Consider the following 24797-nt stretch of genomic DNA (forward strand, 5'->3'; position numbering starts at 1 on the left):
AACCATTGATCCGCCGCCTCCTGCACACCCCCTACTGGGGATGTGCCAGCAAACAAGGTACATGCCCTTGACTGGAATTGAACCTGGGACCGACTTTTGGTTTTCAAAAGTTTCCACACATATTTCATCTAGTCAGTCTTGGAGAGGGGGTTAGCATAGCCATAAGTGTGAAGGAGACAGACCTTGGTGGCCACTTATGGGCTATGTGACTTTATGTTTGCAATTTTTAAAAGGGCAAATCTATATATATATAAAAAGCCAGTGGCCGTAACGCCGTAACGACTAAATGACTGGTCACCAGGAGGTGCATGGAGCACCTCCCGGTCCCTCCCCTGGCCCGCGAGCCACTTGCGGCTCACGTGGCGCAGCTGACGCTCTATCCACTGAGCCAAACCAGTTAGGGCGAGACTACAGTTTTGACCTTTAAAAAAGTAAAAACAGACCTATGAAATACCCATAAAAATAATAAAACTTTAAGAGTGACATTTTCTCTTTAGCTCAAAGATGACTGAATCATTAAAAAAAGTGTTATAGAACATTTCCTATTGAGCACAAAAATGAATGTGTTCTATTATGCTTACACCTTACTCTGTGCTTCTATTTTTATAAATGTGACATCTTATTTACTAGACTTAATTTTCAATGGATTCTAATTATATACTGCTAAAAGCTGGAACTGGTTAAACAGTCATATTAATTAAAACACCCTTTTCATTCAATGCTAATTAATTTTTATGCAAATATAGTTCATTCGATTATGGCAGCAGCACCTATAAATGTGCTTTAAAATCTTAAACAGAATTTTAGCAACTCAGTAATTTATATTCCACTATGTGTGGATAATGTGTTTAGTACATTTCATTTTAACAGAGCTCTACTGTGCTGAAATACATGTGTAGTACTATTAATAAACCGTACCGCTCAACACTACTCTATTTAGAGGTAGTTGGTTAAGACTACTTCACCACTGTGTACAAGGAAGCTTTGTACTCAACTGGCACCGTGCTTGAAGAATTTTCTTTTTATAATTCCAGGAGTGGGCTGCAAAAAGAAAAAAAAAATTCTGCATAGAGCTAAGAACTGTCTAAACTGATGAGATAGGTGGATCTGTATTATTACAAAAATGTTTTCATTATAACTTAAATTGTTTTATTTATAGTATTTGGCTGGGATTTAGAAGAAATGCCTTTTTCATAAACCTGATTTAAGTGTACTAGACCTGAGAAAATGTAATGCAAACATGGTTTTAGAGGCAACTATTTACCTTCTAAGATCCTAAAGACTTCAACAACTCAACATTAAATGTTATATTTCTTTGGGTAAGTGACATATAAACTTCCTGTAAACATGAAATATCCACTCAATTCAGAATGAAGTTCACTTAAATTCTGGCCAAAATTTGTTGATGTACATTTAGCTCATGAACACTATCTAGTAGAAGTTTATTGAACTATATAGTTAACTCTTAATATACAAACTCTTAATGGAAACAAAATTACTCTGGATTACTAGAAAAGGAAGAAATAGAGAGTAAAGACAATATCTGTTACTGGCAATTAATTTGGCCCACTAGTAAGCAAAAAAAAGAAGCAAGTGAGTGATATTTATAGAAACAACCATATTGGGGGTAAATTAGAAGTTTCTAAAATTTCCTGTAAACTACGTAGTCAGGGTTAACTAGTAAAACACCAAAGTGCAGACAAACCTCATTTGGGGGACAGGAAATAAGAGCAGAAAAAAAAAAAACAATGCTCAGCGATACCCTTGAAGGGAAGCAAGATTTCAGAAGCTGACTTTAAGGAACACCCCAGACAGCCAATGTGATGTTGACTCATAACATGTGCAAAGAATTCAGCACAGACTAGCTACCCTTTCATTCTTTCGAAGTTACTTAATCTAAAGACATCTAAAATTTTATAAAAGGGGACCATACCTTGCCCTCTTCCTTGTTTCTATTGGCTTTATTTTTTACTGTGTTGTTTTCCCTTAGACCTAGTTAAACAAATACAGAAATGCATTTAGATAGCCTGCTAGGCTGGAAGTTCTCTAAACATAGCTTAAAATATAATGATGACTTGTGCTATGCTTCCAATCTACCTTTTTTTTTTTAATTTAAAAACTTTAAAACCTGGTTTTTGTTTTTGGATAGACAATATATATTCTACTCTATTGTTGTTCAAAGCTAAGCCAACTCAGTCCCCATCAATGGCATATATGTGTGTTTTATAAATGCCTCTGACTAAAGGATAGAAGATGAATGGAGTGAGTATGCAGGACCACAGATGGCTTGACGACCAGAAGGGAATCAACTGTATGTGAACTAGGGCAGAGCAGTGGTGATGGAGAGAAGAGAAGAATCCAGAGATATTTAGTAGGCTAAACCTTGGAGAACTGGTCAACCATGCCCTTTGGACATGTACTGGAGGACAGGGAAAGGGGGAGATGATTTGGACAATTCTAGTTTAGTTGCTGGTAGTGATGCCACCTATTGGGACGGGGGACAACTTTGGAGGGTTCTTTTTATAGTGACAGTGAGAGTAGATGAAATCATGTTCTCTCTACAAGTCAAAGTATTTGACACACCAAAGAAGTTTTATCATCAGCTTATCAAAAACCAATTCTGCCAGCCACATAAGTTGACATAACTATGTTTAATTGACTCATTGGTTCACCAAACATATAATTCCTTAATGTTCCAGCAACTTCAGACATTTCCCATATTGAAGTGGGGCTTAATAAGTACTTATACCAAAGTCCCACCCCAAAACTTTAAAATCAGAATTCTAAAGATCAAATCACAGGTATAGATTTTTTTAAAACCTCTTCCAAATGATGCTAATGTGAAATACTCTGTCTTGTGTCTGTGTGGCCTCTCATCATTTGACAGCACCTATGGCTGTCAAAGGCTACCTGGGGTTCAACCTTATACTCATACCCTAAGCACACAGCAAATGCCATTGGCCCCTACTCTCATTGACCATAAATTTTACAGATTTAATATTAGGTTTATCTTTCTCTTTATCTTTTCTTGTTGCCTAAAGGCTCTCCCCTCACAAATCTAGTGGAATGCATTACTTTGAGGTAAGGATGAATTTATCCATAACAAAGAAGATTTTGCTCAGTTTTTTAGTTTTAAAATTAGAATTTTTAAGTCATAGCAGAGATTAAGGCCTGAAAGCCAACATTGTTTTAATTGAAAAGAACCTTGATTTTGTTAAAGATTTTTGGGGAAGAGAGCGTTTTCAGTCTAGTTTTGCATATTAAGAACTAGTCTTAGCCTTAGGGCCTAGAGTGTATTGTAGAAACCATGAAGTAGGTGACTGAAAAATGGTGTAAGACTAGTTTGTCAGGCCCAAGAATAGAACAGTAGGAGATTACAAGATAACTAGAGAATTTGATAAGGTGCAGTGAATCTTTGAAAAGAGCTTGGTACACTTTCCCTTCTACATATTTGTCTTATATTCATCCATGATCCTGAGCATAAGAACAGAAATGACTGTGGGCAGTGTCTAGGCAGTTGGAGCAATGTGGCTACAAGTGTCCCCACAAAAGCCCAGTGAGCCATGGGAAAAGCGATGTGGCTACAGTGTCACCACAATTCCTGCGTGGCATGGGAAAGGTAATGTGGTACAGTGTCCCCACAAGTCCAGTGTGCCATGGGAAAAGCGATGTGGCTACAGTGTCCCCACAAGTCCAGTGTGGCATGGGAAAAGCAAGGTAGAGTTTCTGAGCTGGGAGTGGGCGGCAGGAGGGAGGTTGCTGACAGAATCAGAAGGGATCTTGTGGTGGATATGTGGGCAGATCAGAAGACCAAAGTGAGGCCCTGGGTATTTTCCAACAAATGTCTTTGGACAGAGGCCAAAGCCCAAAGCTCGGGAATGAATGAAATGGCTAGGCCATAATGAAAGTTAGAGAGGAATGAGGCCTGAAGACTGCAAACCAGACTCACATTTCCATTCTCAACCCAACCCCTATGCCCAAATCATAATACTGCACATGCATTCCACCCTTAGGGGTAGAAAGGAAATGGGTGGGATAAGTTTGCATTGCTTTAATAGTAAACAAACTTCACCTTAATAAGGCAAGATTGTTTTACTGTAATCCTTGGAATTTGAAGCTTGACAATATAGTTAGGTTGAGTTATAGATGAAAAAAATGACACCCTTGTACACAGGACTGCATGAGACTGTGTGCTTTATATCGGACAGCTATCCATCTGTTGAAACTCTTGTTGAGTGGTTTTAAGTTCTGGGCCATATACTAGAAACAAAGTGAGTAAGTGAGGTTAATAAGTGAAGGGACAGGCAATGTGGAAAGTACTATCGGCAAGTCGCCGAGTGATAGGAAAGTTAAGATAAGGTGTGCCGAAGAACTCTCCAGGGGTGTGACATGGGACAGTGGAAGGAGAAGAGGCAGAGGTCAGGGAACACATTATAAAGAAGGCAATATCTGAATTGAAAAGTTAAGGATGAGATGACATTTGATGCTTGCTGGAGAAAGGTGATGCTGACGAGGAGAGTATTCCAGGCAAAGGAACAATGTGCACAAAAGCAGAAGCATGACAATGTGAGGGAGAGTGCCATGCGCAGGGTATCATGGTGAGGAAGTGGACAGGAGGGACTGAGGAAACGGTTAGGAGGTGGCACAGACCAGGCATAGTGATTGACTGCACGCGCAGCATTTGGGAGAAGTTGTCAGGATAACTCCTGGATTTGGGGGTTGAGGGTGTGACTGAGTGGTGGCACTACTCACAAGACAAGGACAAGAAGGAGAAGTGGTTTGGGAATGAGAGTGAAGTTGATGAGTTTCATGTTTAGACAAGTCTAAGGTGACCAGACGTCCCGCTTTTGGCAGGACAGTCCCGATTTTTAACAATTTGTCCCGTCTCCCACGGCGTTTTAAAAAAGTCCCGATTTTTGGAAAGAATGCAGAACAAGCTAGGGAATGGTGGGAGAACGGGAAGGGAATATACGGTTTTCGGCGGCCATGTGGCTATTTAGCCAGGATATGAGTTTTATATTATTTTTGTTAATTTTATAATGTTAAACTTTAATAATAACAAATAATTGTTGAGAACTGATTATCGAGAACTGCTTATCAAAGTTCGCATTGTTGATCAGTTGTTAGAATTCGACCACCATTGTTTGGACTTAATGAACAATGGCATTTTTTGGGATTGGCAACGACGAAAACATTTTGTAACTGTCTCTCAGACGATACACATCGTACTGCGTGCTAGTACTTAAACAAGTGATGTCATTACAAACCAGCTATTCAGATAATTTAGGTAAGTAATTTATTTATTTATTTCATAAATACATAAATTTTCTTGAATTTAGCAGACAGTACTCGTATTATTTATATTTTATAGTGGTGGCAAAACGTCTAGTGCTGGCCTTGAAAGTGACACTTACGACTTACGTTACAGCAAATTCATGACCTTTTAAACAACGACAGCAATCTACTAAAAAAAATTCACTCAAATGAGAAATATGCCAAAGAATAAAATAATACTATACATAATTTTTGATTTATTATATTTGTAAATTGTACTTATGTTGAAATTTAAAAAAATATATTACAATACTATTTTTGCATTCTATGAAAATTATTGTTGCTCCATATAGACCAAATTTTTAATCAAGAACCCCAACCCCCACCCCACCCCGGTCAATGGTGTCCCGCTTTACCAATGTTGTCTGGTCACCTTAGACAAGCCGTGATTGAGGTTCTCATGATGCACACAAGCTAACACATCTGGGAGGCAGTTAGCAATACTGACATAGAGCTCAGGCCAGAGGTCTTCACAGACTATACATTTGAGATTTACCTGTGGGTGAGTAGCTGAAGCTTTGGGTGAAGATAAGTTTGCTCAGGAAGCATGTATAAATAGGCAAGGATTTAAAGTGGAGGCCTTAAAAAAAACACGTAAACAAGCAAAACAACTTGAGCGGGTAGGCAGACCACATCCAGAAGAATGAGAAAGAGTGGCTTGAAAGGACGGGGAAGGTGGGAAGAGTGAGGCTGGTGCAGAAGGGAGTAATCAAGTGTGTTAGTTGCTGCAAGTGGATAATGATCAAAATGTCCACGGGATTTACCAGAAGGCATTATCCCTGCAGGAAGAACAGTTTCAAAGAAAGAGTGGGAGGGAAAGTCAGGAAACGTGGGTTGAAGACCGGCTGGTGAATGAGGAAGTGTAGACTGCTTTTCCAGAGCAGCATGACTGAACAATGAGGGGTGATAGAGTATAAATAGCATGGGGAGTAGGGCAAAGCTGCACACCTGACCAAACAAGTTAACAAGGAAACAGAACTCACCGCTCTGTGAAATCTAATTCTCCATTCATGGCTAGGAGTTAACTCCAGATGCCAAACTTTGAGAATATGGGCTTTTTCATTATTATTCATTCACATGCTATAGTTATGGATGTTTTGTTGCAATATACTTACATGCGATTTTATTATTTAATGTCTACAAATACCCCATATCTTTAACAATAGTGGGAAAATAATGATATATGCATTCACCAACATAAAAATATATGGTTCAAAAGCATTTTCCAAAGATTCAGTAAATTCCAAATTGCTGAGATCTAACCATGTCCCATATTGTTTTCTGAAAACACACTAAATATAAAACAATTTATCAAAATCATCCTCTAAAATGTTGACCATTTCCTTTTAAAAAAATAATGCATTTTATTTTACTTTAATATATTTTTATTGATTTCAGAGAGAAAGGGAGATGGAGAGAGAAATAGAAACATCAATGATGGAGAGAATTAATTGGCTGCCTCCTGCACGCCCCCTACTGTGGATCAAGCCCGCAACACAGATATGTGCCCTTGACCAGAATCAAACCTGGCACCCTTCAGTCTGCAGGCCGACACTCTATCCACTGAACCAAACGGGCCACAGCATTAATTTTCAAAGTGATTAAATGGATAATTTTAAAATCTCATGCTTTAGGTTGAGGAGGTTACATTGTCATGTCTAGAGGGTATTTTCTATAGTCTAAAATCCTAACATAGTAAATGTCTTTAAGGCATATGGCATATCATATTAATAATAGTGATTATTTATTAAAAAAAAACGAATTCCCTCAAACTCAGTCAAGATACAGGATTTAGGTTATATCATAACCTTAGTGTTGGCCAGCTGGCTTTTGTTGGGAGACAGCTTTAGATGTCTAGCCTACCCTTTCACACCTGGGTAATCGAACAAATGTGAAGAAACTATACTGGCTTCCTTTTGTGTTGTCAATGCCGAAAGTGGTCACAAAATAATTAACTCAAATTATAACATTATGGTAGAGAAAGATGTGACTCCATACCTTCTTGGTTTACTCTGACACACCCAAAAATAAAGTCACTAAGGCAACTCCAAGATCTTATCACCATTTAATAATTTTTGGCCACATACCAACTGATTAAAGGTTAGTTAACATAAACATAGATCATGTAGGTATTTGTTCCAATGTACTTAGGGATCCAGAGCTCGATTCCTACTGGGGTATCCCTTTAGGGTGTAGGAAACTTCCACACAGAAGGGATAATCAAACTCAAGTATCTCTGCAACACATTAATTCCAAATGCCTCTAACCAGGAATGAGCGTAGGTGGCAACTCCAGTTATTAAGGATAATTAACTATATAAAATAAAGATGGTTTACTATTAAACAGATGAAGTGCCTTGAACTTTATACTAGAGACTTTGTCCCTTTTTTATGAGCCTGGATTTGTGGGTCAGACTCCCAAGGGAAGGCCTGACCTAGGGGAAGAGAGTATATGTTATTAGAATGCCAGTCTACCACCACACCCAACTATTAGCCCATTGTGGAAACTCAATTCATACTCGTTCAACAAAATGAATGATTTCACCAATAGTACTACTTTCAGTGAATCCTAAGCCAGATTAGACAAATTCAATTCTGAATTCAGTAGATTCTGAAACTGTTACAAGATTTTTTTTTTTTAAGAGAGTGAAAGGGAGGGGGAGACGAAGGGAGAGAGAAACATTGATGTGGGAGAGACACAGCAATTGGTTACCTCCCACATGCACCCTGGGGATCAAGCCTGCAACTGAGGTATATGCCCTTGTCCAGAATCAAACTTGGGACCCTTCGGTCCATGGACCAATGTTCTATTCACTGATTCAAACCGGCCAAGGCACAAGATAATACTTTATAGAGCCATACCATTTTATAGACTACCAAGTTCACTTAGCATAGTGGAAAGGATGTGCACTAGGATTAAAAAACAAACAAACAAACAAAAAACAGATACTATTCCAGGTCACCACTCAATCCTGTATCAATCCAAGTGACTTTCTCACACCCTCCAAGGCTGATTTTCTTCTTGTGAAACTGGGATAATAACTACCATTTCCAGATGTGACTGTGTGTCAGATGAGACTGAATCATAGCCAACTAAGGTTAAAAATGACATTGGAAACCAGAGTCAAGATGAAAATATAAATAAGGAAGTTAAGGCTCAGAGAGGTTAATGACTTGCTCAAGGTCAAAGAGTAAATAAGATGACACTTGATATTTGTACCTATGCCTGTTCTTCTAATAATCCTAAGATAATTAAAAAGCGTGAAGTAGCCCAGCCAGGTTGGTTCAATGGTTGAGGGTCGACCTATGAACCAAGAGGTCATGGTTGGATTCCCAGTCAGAGCACAAGCCCTGGGCTAAATTCCCCAGTGTGGGACATGCAGGAGGCAATCAATCAATGATTCTCTTTCATCCCTCTCCCTTCCTCTCTGAAATAACTTAAAATATATATATATATTTTTTAAAGTGTGAAGTAGTATGGTGCATGTGTGCATGTGTGTGTGTTTAAGGGACATTGCCCAAAACTCTTCAGGCACACTGCTTAGACTCAGACTGTGTCTATTTAAAACTCTAGAACCTTTGCTCTCTGGGGGAATCACTCTTCCCCTCAAGCAATGTTTTCCTATAAACAATTAAGGACAAAAATAATTAGAGGAAGTTCTGTTCAGAGAGAAGGGAAAATGTATTAAAAAATTATTCAATTTCTGTTCTATGGTAGGAAGAACTAAATCACTATGCCATTCTAAACCTATCAAAGAAAATGAAAACTGTGAAGTCCCACTCTGTGTCATTTAAATACTAGCCAGTTACTCATAGGATACCATTGCATCTCACATAAACATGACCTCTTTTCAGGGGATAGAAAAAGTGATTCTGTTTCGTGACACGCACATCGGCTTTGATCTGAAGGCAATTTACTTTACTTTTGATGTCAACAGGTGCACATGAAACTTACAGTGCCAAGGTCAATGATGAAGCAGTCACCCTGGTTGAAACTGTGCCAGCTCAGGGGAACTTCCGTGGCCCTGACCACTCTCCGACCCTTCACGTGCAGGAGCCGCTGGGCGGTCAGGTCGTTGGTGAGAACGTGATTTAGTCCAGATGCCACACCGCCAGCCTGATCAGTGGGAGGGGGCAGAAAACAAAACAAAACAGGTGAGGCTTCGAACTAGACACAGTCATGTATGAAACCACAGGAGCTTGTGCCAAAACAGCCTACCACGCCAAGAGAAAATAGCCACCTCGGAGCCTGTGAACAATTAAATAGGAAGAAGAGAATTCCTTAGCAAATCAACAATTTTTTTTTAAAAGTTAGGCTCTGTCCTTCCTATATCAACATTGCAGATATTTTCTGAGGAACTTCAGAGTGTAAAACCTGCTAAAGGAAAAAAAAAAAAAAAAGAAGAAGAAGCTGTAGCTCTTGTCCTTTGGAAACTAATTATTCCCAAGTCATGGAGTGAGAAGGTAGATAAGGATTTCAAGGAAAAAAGCAACAGGAGGGTGGAGGAGAGTCAGAGGTCGCAAGTACAGATGAGGAGCACCCAGAGAGTGTGGCACCCCCGAAGTGCTGACTGTCACAGTGTTAGGAGAGAGAAGGGGAGTTAAGTGCTGGCCAGCTATGGGCTGCTCCTATTTTTTTCAATAAGTATGTTATGATCCACTAAAAAATAGTATAAAAACACAGTGATCTGAAAAAAAGTTATAAAATGGAAAACAGTATGCAGTTTTCTCAAAAAATTAAAAATGAAACTGCCACTTGATCCAGTGATCCCATTTCTAGGAATGTATCCTAAGACGCCAGAAACACCAGTCAGAAAGGATATATGCACCCTGATGTTCAGAGAACTGCTATTTACAATAGCTAAGATCTGAAAACAGTCCAAGTGTCCTTGAGTAGATGAGTGGATAAAAAAGCTGTGGTACATTTACACAATGGAATATTATGCAGCTATAAAGAAGAAAAATCGCTTGCCCTTTGAGACAGCATGGAGGGACCTGGAGAGCATTATGCTAAAGAAAATAAGCCAGTCAGCGAAAGACAAGTATCACATGATCTCACTCACATGTGGAATCTAATGAACAAAATAAACTGATGAACAAAATAGATTCAGAGACATAGAAGCATGGAACAGACTGATGGATCTCAGAGGGACAGGGGGGAAGGGAAGAGATTAACCAAAGAACTTATATGCATAACCCATGGATACAGACAATAGTGTGATGAAGGCCTGGGAGCGGGTGTGGAGCGGGTCACTGGGGGGGGGGAAAGGAGACATCTATAATACTTTCAACAATAAAGATAAACTTAAAAAATATATAGATTAGACTGAGGATACATATAACAACATTTAGGCTAATGTCATATGATGAATCATCAGAATGATATATAGTCTATGAACATTTAACAGTATTTTAAAACTAATTTTATCTCTACTATTTAATGTCAAAAATGCACAAAAGAAAAACTAAGTTTTACATATGTCTGTATCAGACAGCAAGTAGTTCTGTGAATATTGTTTAAATCAACCCTATAAACTCCCTGCCTCTTTCTACTTATTCCACAGAATGAAAACAAAGTGGATGTTTTCATTCAACAAAGTCCTCTATATATGTGGTGCCATAAATACACTTTTCCTGGCTGACAGATGTCAGATGGTTGCTATTCACAATTATGGCTAAGGGCTGGGTCTTCTTGGGAAAGGTGTGATTTATGGGAGATTTAATATGAGGGAGTGGTGGTAATAGTCTTCTATAACCCCTTCCAACCCCATAAAACGCCTCACAGAGGAAAAACCTCAAGTCAATGAAATAACAAGAGAAGATGGTCTTCATATTTTCTAGCTGAATGTTGAGAGCATCCCAGAATGATTACCAGCTTGGGCAATGGAGTCAAATGGTCACCCACTCACATACTAGCTATTAGGCCTCGGCAAGTTACATAGTCTCTCTAAGCTTCCGTTTACTTATTGTAATAGTGTGATAATGATAGAACTGCACCACAGGGCTGTTATTTAAATTAAATGAGATAATATCCATGAAAATTAAGTATAGCGTAATAGTCTTTGCTATTCTGGGTAGTAAATTATCTCTGCTTCTACATTTCCTATCAAGTATTGTTACAACTGCAACACATCATCTGCTCAGTGTCACTTCTGATAAGACAGTGAACTAATTTCTTTTTGCTGATAAATTTGACCTCCATTTGCAAATACCCTTTTTCTAAGAAAATGCTGATTTGTAGTGATTTTAATGCTGACAATTAGAATATAATTATCCAATAACTGTAAAGTTACTTTTATCATGTCCACTTTTAAATATGTATCCAGAAGTTTGATTTCAGAAGTCCTGCAAATAGCCAGAAAAATTACTAATAAGTTAAGTTCCTACTGATTGTGTATGTACCATATAGGTATTGTATTATGAATTAAATCCTTAATCCTCACAACACTTACAGTGAAAGCTGTTGTGATACCCATTGCACATATGAGAAAACTGAGCCCAGAAAGCTTACATACTTGCCCTGAGACAGACCAGTAATATATGGCAGAAATGTGTTCATGACCAGTTTAATGGCACAGCATGCTTTTAGTAACTATAAGAAACAGCTTTTTCAAAATGTTGGGTTCACTCACATAAGGAAAGGTTTCAGGATCATTTGACATAAACTAGGAATTCATGTGAACTAAATAAAATAAGAGGTAATAGTTCCATGTTTAGGGTGGCTGATATCTTAGGGTAGAAAAAATGATTTCAAGAGAGATATGGGAACTTGTGTTTTGTCCTGATCTAAATGACATCACAAAATATTTAACTAAGTGTCTGATTAGGTAAGAGCAAAAAGAAACCCTGGCATCGCAGTAGGCAAGTTTAGTATATATTCAGGATCCTAGTTTATCTCTGAGGTCTAGGTCTTCACGAGGCTAATATGCTTGAGAGCAGTTGAGGGGTCTGCAGAACACCTATTGGAGCATGTTTGATTTTGAAAAGGACTCTTTCTATAATGTTTGTCTAGGGAGGGTATACCTCACACTTTGTCTGAACACTCCTAGGGCTGGGGGGATGGTGAAGGATGGCCAGTCTACAAAGAAAGGTCACTGGGAGATTTCCCCCCAAAAGCTATCTTTTACTGAGAATGGCCTTATAGAGACAGACGTACTTAACAGGTTTTATTGTTTGTTTGTTCTAAAAAATAAAGCCATTTGATGATTTTCAGGCCCACACACATAAACTGTGTGTACATGTGTGTATGTGTCAGTGTATGCATTTGAATTTGTGGACTGGAACCACACATGTTCAACTCAGTGGTTTCATTTATTTCATTTCCAAGGTCAAACCACACTATGTAGAAAATGTATGTATACTTTTTTGTATTAAGTTATAATTGTTATACTATATTAAGATATTCTAGAACAACTGAAATTCCCAGATCATAGGTTATTTGCAGCAAATTCAGAGATGCTTCAGAATATCTAAAACAAAAACTGTTAATACCCAATTTACCAATATTTATTTATTGAAGTAATTTTCATTTCAATAATTCCTTGTGACAACGTAACTGAAAGCTCTTAACTTTATGAAAAATCAAATCAAATCAGAGTAGTTAACATACTGCCCTAGACATTCCACAAGCATTTATTGAGCACTTACTATGTGTCCATCAGGTACGGGTGATCTATCAGTGAACAAAACAGATTAAAACAAAAACGAAACATGAAAGTCTGCCCTCAGTGTGCTTTCATTCTATGAAGACAAGAGGTGTGCATGAATAGGAAGAGAAAGGAGGTCATTTACAGAAACTGTTTGAGAGAGCAGCTTACCTTATATTTCAGACCGCCTTTGAAATAGCCAACAAAATCAGTAGACTCATAGCCTTGAAGTTCTCTATTCTGCACTGGTTTGCCACCCAAATAGTCATCCATCTGCACAGTAAAGATGGCAGCTGCGGTGCTTTCATCCTGAGAACACTCCCTTCCTGAAATGGCAAATGATAGGGCCTCACTTACCAAGCAAGGGAAAGGATTATGGCAGAGTTTCTGATATTAAAAAAAAAAAACAACTCTCAGAAATTTTCTTTGAATATCAATACAACAAATCATCTTCAACAGAACAATATTTAAAAATATTATGTTGTTAATAAAAGAATGCTTTGTTTCTGCTTTCCAATTCTTTTTAAAATTAAAAAACAAAACACCACTGTCTGAATATGCTCAGGAAGGCATATCCATATATTCTAGTAGGATTCAGATTCATTTGATCAATAAAATCAGGCTTCGAAAATATTTTGCAATTATTTTAGCCTTTATTAGCATCCATCCTTTAGGCATCTAACATGTCAATGTAATTGTATTTGTAAGGAATGTGCACATCACAGGCCAGAGCTAAACAGCGTCAGAAAAGAAAGTGGTTAGAATGGGAAATGAGCATAGCTTGGCCTTATCCTTGTTTTTTAGTCCCATTGTCCCCACTTCACTATCTTAATGGTATAATATCCTCTGAAGAAGGGAGAGTAAAGGAGCTAGCATGCTAACACCTATTGAATGCCAATGTCTATATTACCATCCCAGGAATTTAACACACAACACATTTAATTTTTTAAAAATATATTTTATTGATTTTTTACAGAGAGGAAGGGAGAGGGATAGAGAGTTAGAAACATCGATCAGCTGCCTGCAACTGGGGATGTGCCTGCAACCAAGGTACATGCCCTTGACCAGAATTGAACCTGGGACCCTTCAGTCCGCGGCCAATGCTCTATCCGCTGAGCCAAACCGGTTAGGGCAACACATTTAATTTTTACAACTGTAATACAGATCCCATCCAGGCAACTTCACTGAGGTAGAAATACCAATTCTTAAGAAGCAGCGTCCTCATGTACATGAAAATCAGAGCCAGGGCAGTCCTGAGGGGAACTCAAGTTTCCTAAAAGCCTTAACTACATCTGAGCTGTGTGAAAGTCATAAGTGATTGTAGATATAGTAATAACTAACTTCTATACATTTATAATATGGTGGCTATGGGCCGGACACCATGTGAGTGTTTTACATGGATGATCTCATTTACTCTCTAAGCAACCCCATGCAGCAGAAACTATGACCTGCCTAGAAACACCAAGTGCCTTCCCTGAGGTCATAAAGTTGACCTTTGGTAGAATAGCACCCAGAGCCCATTTTCTGTGATTCTGAAGCACAGACTCTTAGAAACTACACTACTAGATTTTTTTAATACTTAGACTCTCATTAGCAGTACAATTTTATGGTAATAGGGATATATCATTTTCCTTCATGAATAATCTATATATACAAAAGCCTAAGTGACTGTTACGACCGGTCGACCAAACAATCAGTCGACCAGTCTCTATGACACGCACTGATCACCAGGGGATAGACACGCAACGCAGGATCTGCCCCCTGGTGGTCAGTGCACTCCCACAGCCAATCTCCCACAGCGGGCCACCCTCCCCCAAGCAATAGAGAAAAAACCAGTTTCTCACATCCTTGCTGGCTCTTGTGTAAGTAAATTACTTGTAGTTGTATATTGTAATCCACTTCTTTGGCTCCCCAGTGTTTTGCATAGAGCACAGCACAGACTAAGTACACCACAAATGTTTATTGCTCCCAACTATATGTATGTAAAGTTTAAAACTGGCAAGGAGAAATGGCGAGGGTGGGTGTTGGTAGCATAGAGCTGGATGTGACAGACAGTAGCTTGATCATCTAGCCCTGTTCATAGACCTGATGCTGTAAGTGACCAGAAGCAGAAGGTGGTGCATGTAAACCACTGGGTACAAAGCTGAAATGCGTAGGAAGGACCAATGCAACACTTTCAGTCACACGCACAGATTCTTACACTTTGTAAACAAAAACAATAAAATGAAATCATCTGAGACAGGCAAGGGTGTTACAGGAAGACACTGAGGGAGAGACCAGGCAAGATGACTCCATTCTCCTATTTGAGGTCCCACTTCTCCCTTCTCCCCCTTTCCCCTCTCACTTGGCCTGTTTCTTCATTTCTACCCTGTGCACCTTTTCCCGCCCCGGTCTGATTTTAATCTCACTCTCTTTCACCTGCCTTGCAACTGATTTCCTTTAGTCAAACTTTCTTTTTCCTTGAGCTTTCAGTGCTTCCTTTCAGAACTTACTCTCAATCTGTTTTATTAATCCTCGTGAATTCATCCGAATTTAGGTCTTAGAGGGAAATATTCCGGATGAAATCCAGCTTGCTTTAGAGAACAGAAGTAGGAAGAGCTGATGAACAAATCCATTTAAAGGCCTGTCGGCTCTTTTACTCTAAACTTTTCCATGTTCCCCATGATCTTCTCTTGACACAAGATCCCTCCTAGTTACCCTCATTTTCTGCAAAGGCTTTTCTGCTTCCCCCTCACCACAGACACTGAGTGTGTCTTTCACAGTGCTTATCACACGTTTCCTGTCTTATATCATGTTTTGTCTTATTGCACCTTTGAGATTTTACATTTTCAGGGAAGTTTCAAAAATAATTCATATGCAAAAAGTCTTATGTAATGCGGGGCACCATAAATAAATAATTACTGAAGAAATTAACTTATTAATTAACACACTATTAACTTCAGTTTCAGCAGATCTTTAAGATCATAAAAATGTTTCTGCCCAAAGCATTTTCTATTACATTTTTTAAACTTGGTGAGCACTAAGTGGGTAATTAACGGTTAATAATTAATAGTCATTCTGTGTAAACCTTAGAAGATATAGTACTTGAAAACCTTATATGGATAAGAAGGAACCTATAGAATTAAAAAAAACCCTGTATTCAAAGAGCTCTTGCAACCCTCTAACAAAGTTAAAGTTAACTGTTATTTATAGCAAGAAATGAAGTTATTTCACATTTCAATTCACCAATGTGTCAAATGTAGCATTTCAGACACTTTTCTTCATTCCAAATACAAGTTCTGGATAGAAAGACCAAGGTGAGGACATTATTATTCTATGGGCATTATTCACTCATGAACATGGTTATATATTAGGGTTTCAGTGCTGTTGTTTTTTTGTTTTTGTTTTTGTACAAAACATAAAATAGACCACTGTCTATGAGGAATAGTAACATTACCATGGGAAATCAAAATGAGTTTGGGACCCAGCTTCAGCATCCTCAAGCAAGCACCACCTTTTAATATCAAATGCTATAATGAAAACAGTCCTTTCTCCCATAGACGTTTGTGTATCCGCTCCACGTGTTGACTAACATTGAGAACATCACTTCTTAATGTTTTCTACCATTTTCTTCCTTAAAACTTTCAAATGTTAGAAGTAAAAGTAATGGCTCTCAGAGCTTCAGAACGTGTATGTGTGTGTGGTTTTCCCAGGAGCTCAGGAATAAAACTAAAAATAAGAAACACAAGTCCCCGGGGGGCAAGCTAGTTTTACAAGAAGCCAGTGAGGCTCAGATAATCGGCACGTTGTTACTAGTAGATGGGGTGTGCCCACTGGCGCAGCGCTCACGGGGAGAGGCAGGACATTCAGGATGTTTACGAGTAAAAGTAGAAGGTGGAAAAAGTAGAACACACAAGGCCCAGTGTCCGGAGCGTCTGGCGTGAGCGCAGCCCAAAATAATTACGGCCGAAGGAGCCGATTTGTGCCAGAGTGTCCTTGTTCACGTAGATAAATAATAAATTTTAAAATAATTATAATAAAGAAGCTCCTGTAGATACATAAATAGGCCATATGAAGCGATTTATGTGTAGGACAATATCTGCTTTCCTTGTTTCATTATTTGTTTCCTGCTTCTATCCAAGTTGGCCAGCATCATAAACAGGAATGTTAGCCACACTTTGCCAGCCGCGTGGTGGAGGTGAGGATCCTGACTTAAAGCAGCCAGACATTCATCACCGCAATTAATAGAGAAATACAAGCTGGTACGCAAGGGGGGTGAGGGTGGGCGGGGGGGGGGGGGGGAGATAATTAATTAACAAACAAACAAAATAAGACCTCTCGCCAGCTGCGGGGGATGCCCACAGAGTTGTTTGACTTCATCTCCTCCCCGAGAAGGGGAACCAGGACTGAACTTGTCCGCAGGTGAGCAGGACTTGGCTAGCGCCCAGGTGGGTGTGCCCAGCAGCGGCTCCGCCAGGGAGTGGCGTTAGGAGCTGGAAGGTGAAAGAGGGCGGAACCAGAGCCACCGGCCTCAAACCCGGGAGATGGACCCGGCCAAGGTCAAAGTCAGTGGGATCAGGGTGCTCCCGACTTGGCTGAGCCCAGGGTCCGCAGCTGGGAGAAGGCGGCCAGCCCCAAAGGCGCGGCCCCGCGGGGGCGCAACTGAAGCCAGGTCCCCAGGTCGTGCCGTTGGCACCCTCCTTCCCCGCAGCAGGGGAATCTCAGCTCCCCGCGGCCTCGCCCCTCCCGAACCTGGGGCGTCCGGGTCGGGCGCCCGCGACCCTTACCCAGCCAGAAGTGCAGGCGGTAGGTGAAGCCGCGGCACGCCTTGCTCGTGTGCAGCACCAGGTACGCATCCCCGACGTAGAAGTCGCCGTAAGCGCTCCGGGGCACCGGCACCAGCTCCAGCTTCTCGATCCTCCAGACCTGCAGCCCCGCCTTCTTGCCCGCCCGGGCGAACTCCGGGTGGTACAGCTCCTGGGCCATGACCGGCGTGCTCCTCTCCGGAGAGGGGCCCCCCCCGGGGACCTGTTGACCTTGACGTTGGACTGAACCGAGAGAGCGGCTGGAGGGACCCAGTTCACCACGACTTTATAGGGTTCGCCCTGCGGGGAGGCGGGGCCCGAAACGGGAGGGGCTCAGTGTCCAAAGCAGAGGATCTCTTCCCAGAAGGAGCGCAGCGCCTTCTCCAGAACCCCAAGGCCCCTTCCTGGGGCAGGAGGGAAATGGGGAGTCTCAGGAATTTTGAAATCCAAAGGGAAGTTATAGAAATGCCTCCTCTGAGCCAGGCAACGGATGGAGGAGATTAACAATAAAAACTAGATGGCGCATCGTTTTGGAAAGAGTGGCTGTCCAGGTAACAATCATCCTAACAATCAACGCCCTCTTTTCCTTGGTCACTCGCTCCATGCTTGATGGCTGAAGTTGCTCCGTCCTGATCTTTCCAGTTGGAATATGCCTTGAAAACCAGCACGACAGGTTTAGGCCGGATGAAAACCTGGGAGGCTGGAGGTCTTACCCCAGGGTAAGAGCTCTGTAATCCCCGGGGGTTCAGGAGCTGACTCCTTTGGTCAAGAAAGTTGCTGAAAATAAGAGGTGCCGTGCCCCTGGGGCGCTCTCAGGCGAGCTGTGTGTGGCTGTGACATTGTGCTTGGCCTGACTTGCCAGTTATGTTATCTGTCTTCAAAAATGTTCTCATTTTCCCCCCTACAGTTTTTGCTTCTCCAGCACAGGCGAAGCACTGTAAAATATAGATGGAAGTTTACTATGTATTTTGCAATCATTTCACTGAAGCTGAAATGGCAAGGGAGTTTACTTACTGTTATTAAAAAAGCAAATCGCTCGCCATGTAAAGAGTAAGAAAGATGATTTTTATGCATGCACATTTCCTGTCATTATTTCCCAAATTGCAAGTCTCTGAAAGTCACTAACAATGTATAATTCACTTATTTCCTTAGTAGTTTTTAATAGCTATTATGACCACAGTAAAAAAAAAAATCAAAAGTGCACGATGTATAATAATGTTTACCTCTATTTCACCTGCCACTTTAAAAAAATCTGGAATTTTCCTGTTTTGTGTGTGTTATCTGTTATAGGTTGAGATCCCGGTTGATAAATATCACTAGCTACATTCTCTTTTCCCCTCCTAATCCGGACAATGAAAGGCAGGTGTGTCAGGTTCATTTTACAGATGAGGAAACTGAGGCTTAGGAACTTGTTGGAGGTCACTCAGCTGGTGGGTAGCCAAAGAAGAATTCAAGCTCTCTGTGTCTAATGCAAAAGCACATACTGCTTGCAAAAACTTACTCTTTCAATCCAAATTATTTGGCCAAGGTTTGTTCACGTAAGTATACGTGATATTTTTATTTTCTTCCAGCTTGTTCCTAGAGAGGCTTCTGATCTAGAGTGTCTAATGCAACACCAAGAAGTTCAAACTTTGTTCTGAGTCATTCATTGTATGACTTGAGTTCCTTACCTGTAAAGTAGAAATCTTTTTTTTTTTCCTTGCTTTCTCCAGGGGAAAAAAAAAAATTATGAGAACTGGAGGTCTGGATTTAAGATAGAGTTATTAATTTAGTTCAATTTCAGTTTTAGTGATAATTCCTTTCCTTTTAGTGAATAAAAAGAAAACTTTGGTATAGATAAGTGAAATTCCCTTTCACTTAGACCAGGTCTGAGGCAAATGCCTAGAATGCACCAAAAAAGTTTAGTAATCAAGATCAATACTATTTTGAGGTAGTATTTTAAAAATTTTAAATTAATGTGAAAAATCATGATAAAAATACCAAATTTTCAAATAAAGGCAGTATTGTGAATAGTGCTTCATGAGACCATGTTGAAAGCTGAGGCCTTAAAGAAAATACTGATCTCCCTTTACTTAAACTTTTGATATTTGGTTCATCATTTTGGCATTCATTTTGATATTTTAAAACATACTAGTATTGCATTAAAATATTATTGATCTTAATTACTGATTTTTTTTTGTCACCTCCCTTAAATTTTGTACCTGAGGCAAGTGCTCACTCCCATCACGCTAGCTCCGACCTGGCTAGGCAATCTCTGGATTCAAACTTGCAACAGCTACCTAATTGATCCTTCAAGGTCAAGTTCAGCATGCTTCAATCTTATCATTCCATCCAAACATGCTTCTCCTATTCTTCCTAATTTCATTAACAACATGATTTCATTTTGACTCAGCACCCTCATTTTATCTCCATGTAGGGTGTCCAGAACTTTTCCCAGCTGCCCACTCTCTTGTTATTTCTCTGACTTCCGTCTTCTGATTCCCTTCTTCACTGCCAGTGTGCCCACCTCCCCCTTCGTTCAATCCCTTCCCCCAGTGATCTGCAGAGGATGGACCAGTGTGGTTCCCTGGGGAGTGAAGTTGTAGCCTCCAGGTGAAGCTGCCCAGATGACTATGCTTATAATGTCTAGCCTCCCCTTTGCTCTCTTCCTATTACTAATATTAATAACCTAGCTAGTTATGACAGTAACAGTAATACCTGCTGAAAAGATGTCATTGAATAGTTGATTTTGGATTAAATTACATTAAAAAATCAAGTTATCAATCTTCTCTCAGTCTACTTAGAAACAGCCAAGGTGAGTAAGTGTTTTACTGTGAGTCAGGAGGTTTGAAGTGTCAGCTTGTGGTTGAATTCATGGTAGGTGATCTTCTAGAATGTTAATGACTAAGGAGAAATGTTGCATAGTTTAATCCTGGAAATAAATAACTAAGTTAAATAGTATAATTGATTCATTGTGCATGCAATTCATTGAGATGAGTTGTTAAACACACACACACACACACACACACACACACACACACACACAAAACTAGTTGGCTTCAAATAATCTTCATTCCCCAAGTTGAAAAGCTCTTATTTTATTTCCATCACTGCATTGTGACCACAGAGTTGTTGAAATTAAATATATGCCAAAGACAGGAAGTGGACTTTTGTCCAAGGAGAAAAAAATGCTTCCAGAGTGCTATTTATTTGCTTTCCTTTTATTACAAATAACAAAATAATATAATTGATAATAGATTTCTTTTACTGGTAGTCCTGAAAGGGAACCAAAGTTTTGCCACCCCCAAATCTGTGCCTTTTGGGATATTGATTTTAAGCTGGTTATTAAGAAACATAAGTCTCAGAAAGAATGTTTGACCCTCCCCCCTTTTCTGCCCAAGAGACTTGTTAGAAAAACCGGGAAAGAAATCTTAGCATATTCACCTTAGTCTAATTTGAATTGAGTGTGGTGGGTGGGGGGACATCTAGCAAGGGCATGTTTACTAAGTTACCCCCCCTCATCTACCCCCAACACACATCTCATTGTTTTGGGGTTGCCTAGCAAAAATTTACTTACAGGCTCTCCCTCAATTACCTGCAAATTGCTCATTTTCACTTCTAAAATCTAAGACTACATCCCTCCCTTCTCTCCTATGTCCAAAATGTCATATATACCCAATTTTGCCTCACTGTCTTTGGAATTTTCATGCTTTTATGAATATTCTGTGCATACATATTACAAATTGGATTTTCTCCTGTTAGTCTGTCTCTATTAGTTTGATTATTAGCCCAGCTAAAGAGCTTAGAAAGTAGAAGGAAAAGTATTATTATTTTTTTAGCTCCTACATTCTGCTGTTAGTAACTTATGTTTGATTTACCAAATTATTTGAGAGTTTAAGCATAGAAACTAGAGTTAGAAAACTTGAGTGCTTTGAGGATTTAAAGAGATCATGTATGGCAAAGCCCTGAGAACACAGTCAATACACATAAGGTTAATTGATAATCAGCAGGGATCTTAGCCCCAGTACTTATCAAAGATATGTTATGATTAAAGTGAAAATATACTCTAAGGAAGGGTATTTCATCCCTCCTCTCAATACTAGACAAACTAAAACTTATTTTTTAATTCACCTTTTTTCTAAAAAAAAAAAAAAAAGCATTAATCAGGATCTAGGACTTGCCCTTTCAATAATTAGTTATTTAAAAATTACACATGCTATAACTATACAGGCACAGTCATGCCTCAGTAAGTACTAAGGTGAAAGTTTTATTAGCCTTCAATGTCTGCCGTTTTGATTAATAATCTATATTTTGTAAGCCTGCTTACTATAGTAGGTAAATTCAGCACTTTCTTCTTATGTTTTTATTATATATAAAACCATTTGTTATTATTATTGTTATTATTATTATTATATAGGAAATAGCTAACCCCTGTAAGATTATTGAGAGAGGACATCATCATCAATTTAGGAGATTACATATTACAGAATGCTTAAGACTAAAAGAAAGGTTGAGAATCCAAGGTCTCGTGAAGATTTATGATTTTCAAATGATAATTTTTGCTTTAAGCTTATATTTATGTCAGTAGAGATCTGAAGATAATTGTGGTTTTAAAATATAAAATTGAGCTAAAGCTGCTTGAGATTATAACAGCTTTTGTTGCTCTGATTTTTATAAATGTGTCTATTTATTAATAATTACAGTTAACATGTTATTCAATTTTGTTTGTAGCCCTGAGTTTACCAGCTTGTGAGAAATAACTTCATATTTTCAGGAAATATTTCAACAATTACTTAGCATAGACATGATCAAATCATCATTTTGTTGTGCAGGTACTTAAAAAAATAAAGTTCATTAGTTCACCTAAACCAAAAATAGCAGATTGTTTTAAAAAGTCAAGATTTCCTTCCCACTGACCAGAAATCACTTCCTTCAACTAATTCTCTTCTTGATTTAACATCTCTTAATATGAGTTTAAATTAAGCAACTTGACTGGCATTCCTTTCACTCTTAGCTTCCCCTTATCTTGATATTTTGAGACTTCCCTGAAATAATAGGTTTCTATGGACTATTCAAATTTATCAAAAGGATTGTTGAAAATATTTTATTTTATTTATTTCAGAGAAATCTATATTCTGCATCTGACAACACTAAGAAAAAAAGAACACTTCTTTATCTAATGGCACAATAATAAATGATAGCAATAACATATCAAATAAAAAACATTTAGAACAAGCATGTCAAACTTGAGGCCTGTGGGCCGCATGCCTTGTTTATTTGGCCCATGTTAGCCTTTGAGTTTGACATGCTTGATTTAGAAGAATTTTATCTGATTGGAAAAATATAGGAAAAAATAATAGGAGGCCCAATATCTCATTACTGTTCAACAGGGTACTGAAAGTCTTGGATAATACAATAAGGTCAGAAAAAATAATAAAAGATATTAGTAATTACTAGGAAAAAATAAAAACTCATTAACTGCAGATAGTAATCTTATGCAATAAATAGGTAATATGCAAATTGACTGTCATGCCCTCGCACAAGATGGCCGCCCCCATCTGGTCACAAGATGGCCGGCAGGGGAGGGCAGTTGGGGGTGATTGAGCCAGGAGGGGAGCAGTTAGGCATTGATCAGGCTGGCAGGGGAGTGGTTAGGGGGTGATCAGGCTGGCAGGCAGAAGCAGTTAGGGGCAATCAGGCAGGCAGGCAGGCAGGCAGGCGTGTGGTTGGGAACCAGCAGTTCCAGATTGTGAGAGGGATATCTGACTGCCCAGGGATTGGTCCTAAACCGGCAGCTGGACATCCCCCGAGGGGTCCCATATTGGAGAGGGTGCAGGCTGGGCTGAGGGACACCCCCCACCCCCAGTGCATGCATTTCGTGCACCGGGCCTCTAGTCAGAGAATAAAAAGGCTAAGAAATCTCCTAACAAACTAATAGGATAAGAAAGTCAAACAAGATTATTAAATGGTTAGAATGTATTATAAAATGAGATGCAAATTCAAAAAAATGTAAATACTAAAAATTGTATGTGTATTTGATTTCTGAGTAAAAAAATGATTTCTTAAACAATACCCAAAATATCATGAAATATAAAGGAAAATTTTATCACTTTGACTACATTCAACTAAAGATGTGGCCTCAAAACAGGACAAAAAAGACAAAATTATATGATGATGGTAGACTGTGAAAATCTTTTCACTTTCTGTAAATAACTAAGAATATTAGGAATATATAGAAACAAAAAGGATGCAGCCAAAATAAAGTCAAGGAACTTTATGGAAAAGTAATGTAAACATATGGAGTAATCTGGCCACTAAAATATATGAAGAGTGCTCATTGATTTAGGCCTCACTCTTAATTGGATGAGCTACATAAACAGTATTTGAGTGCTTTCTATGGTTCGGCACTATAGCACTTTTTTTAAAAAGTATTTTTATTTGTTTCAGAAAGGAAGGGAGAGGGAGAAAGGGATAACAGCAATGATAAGAAAAAATCATTGATTGGCTGCCTCCTGCACACCCGCTACTGAGGATCGAGCCAGCAATTTGGGCATGTGCCCTGACCAGGAATCGAACTGCGACGTCTTGGTTCATAGGTCGATGCTCAACCACTGAGCCACACCAACTGGGCAGCAAGTACTTTTAAAATATAATTGTTCTGATCTTCTTAGAAAGTCTATAAACTATGTAGTATTATTATCTCATTTTACAAGTTAGGCAGCAAAAAGTTATACAAGTATTAAGTGATAGAACTGGAATCTGAACCCAGGTGGAATGGCTTTGAGTCCGTGCACCTAACCACTACCTGCTATGACTCCATTGGTTTTGTTACACTATTCTATAGCCATCATATTGTTATAAATTATAAAGATAACATCAAAGGCTGGTAAGGAGGTGAGTACATGAGAAATCTCATGTAATAATGCAAGAGGGGCAGCTCTAACATGATGTGGCCATTTGGAGAGCAATCAGGCAGCAGTAAGTGAAAACTGCAGCCACATACTTTGTGCCCTAAAGTTCCACTCCAGAAATGCTCTTCACAGATGCACAAGGAG

General features: G+C 39.2%; 1 protein-coding gene across 1 annotated transcript in view; it reads right to left on the minus strand.

Moving 5' to 3' along the window:
- SCIN (scinderin) overlaps positions 1–18438 on the minus strand; it is a 51864-nt gene extending 33426 nt beyond the window's left edge. Inside the window, exons 1-3 of the mRNA XM_079785599.1 lie at positions 17746–18438; positions 13151–13305; positions 9289–9450 (exon numbers count right to left, since the gene is read on the minus strand). Coding sequence (XP_079641725.1) covers positions 9289–9450; positions 13151–13305; positions 17746–17944 — 516 coding nt within the window. The 5' untranslated portion in view covers positions 17945–18438. The remainder of the gene's footprint in view (positions 1–9288; positions 9451–13150; positions 13306–17745) is intronic.
- Positions 18439–24797: the final 6359 nt, after the last annotated feature.

This window comes from Cnephaeus nilssonii, assembly GCF_951640355.1.
Source record: "Cnephaeus nilssonii genome assembly, chromosome: 12".
NCBI lineage: Eukaryota > Metazoa > Chordata > Mammalia > Chiroptera > Vespertilionidae > Cnephaeus > Cnephaeus nilssonii.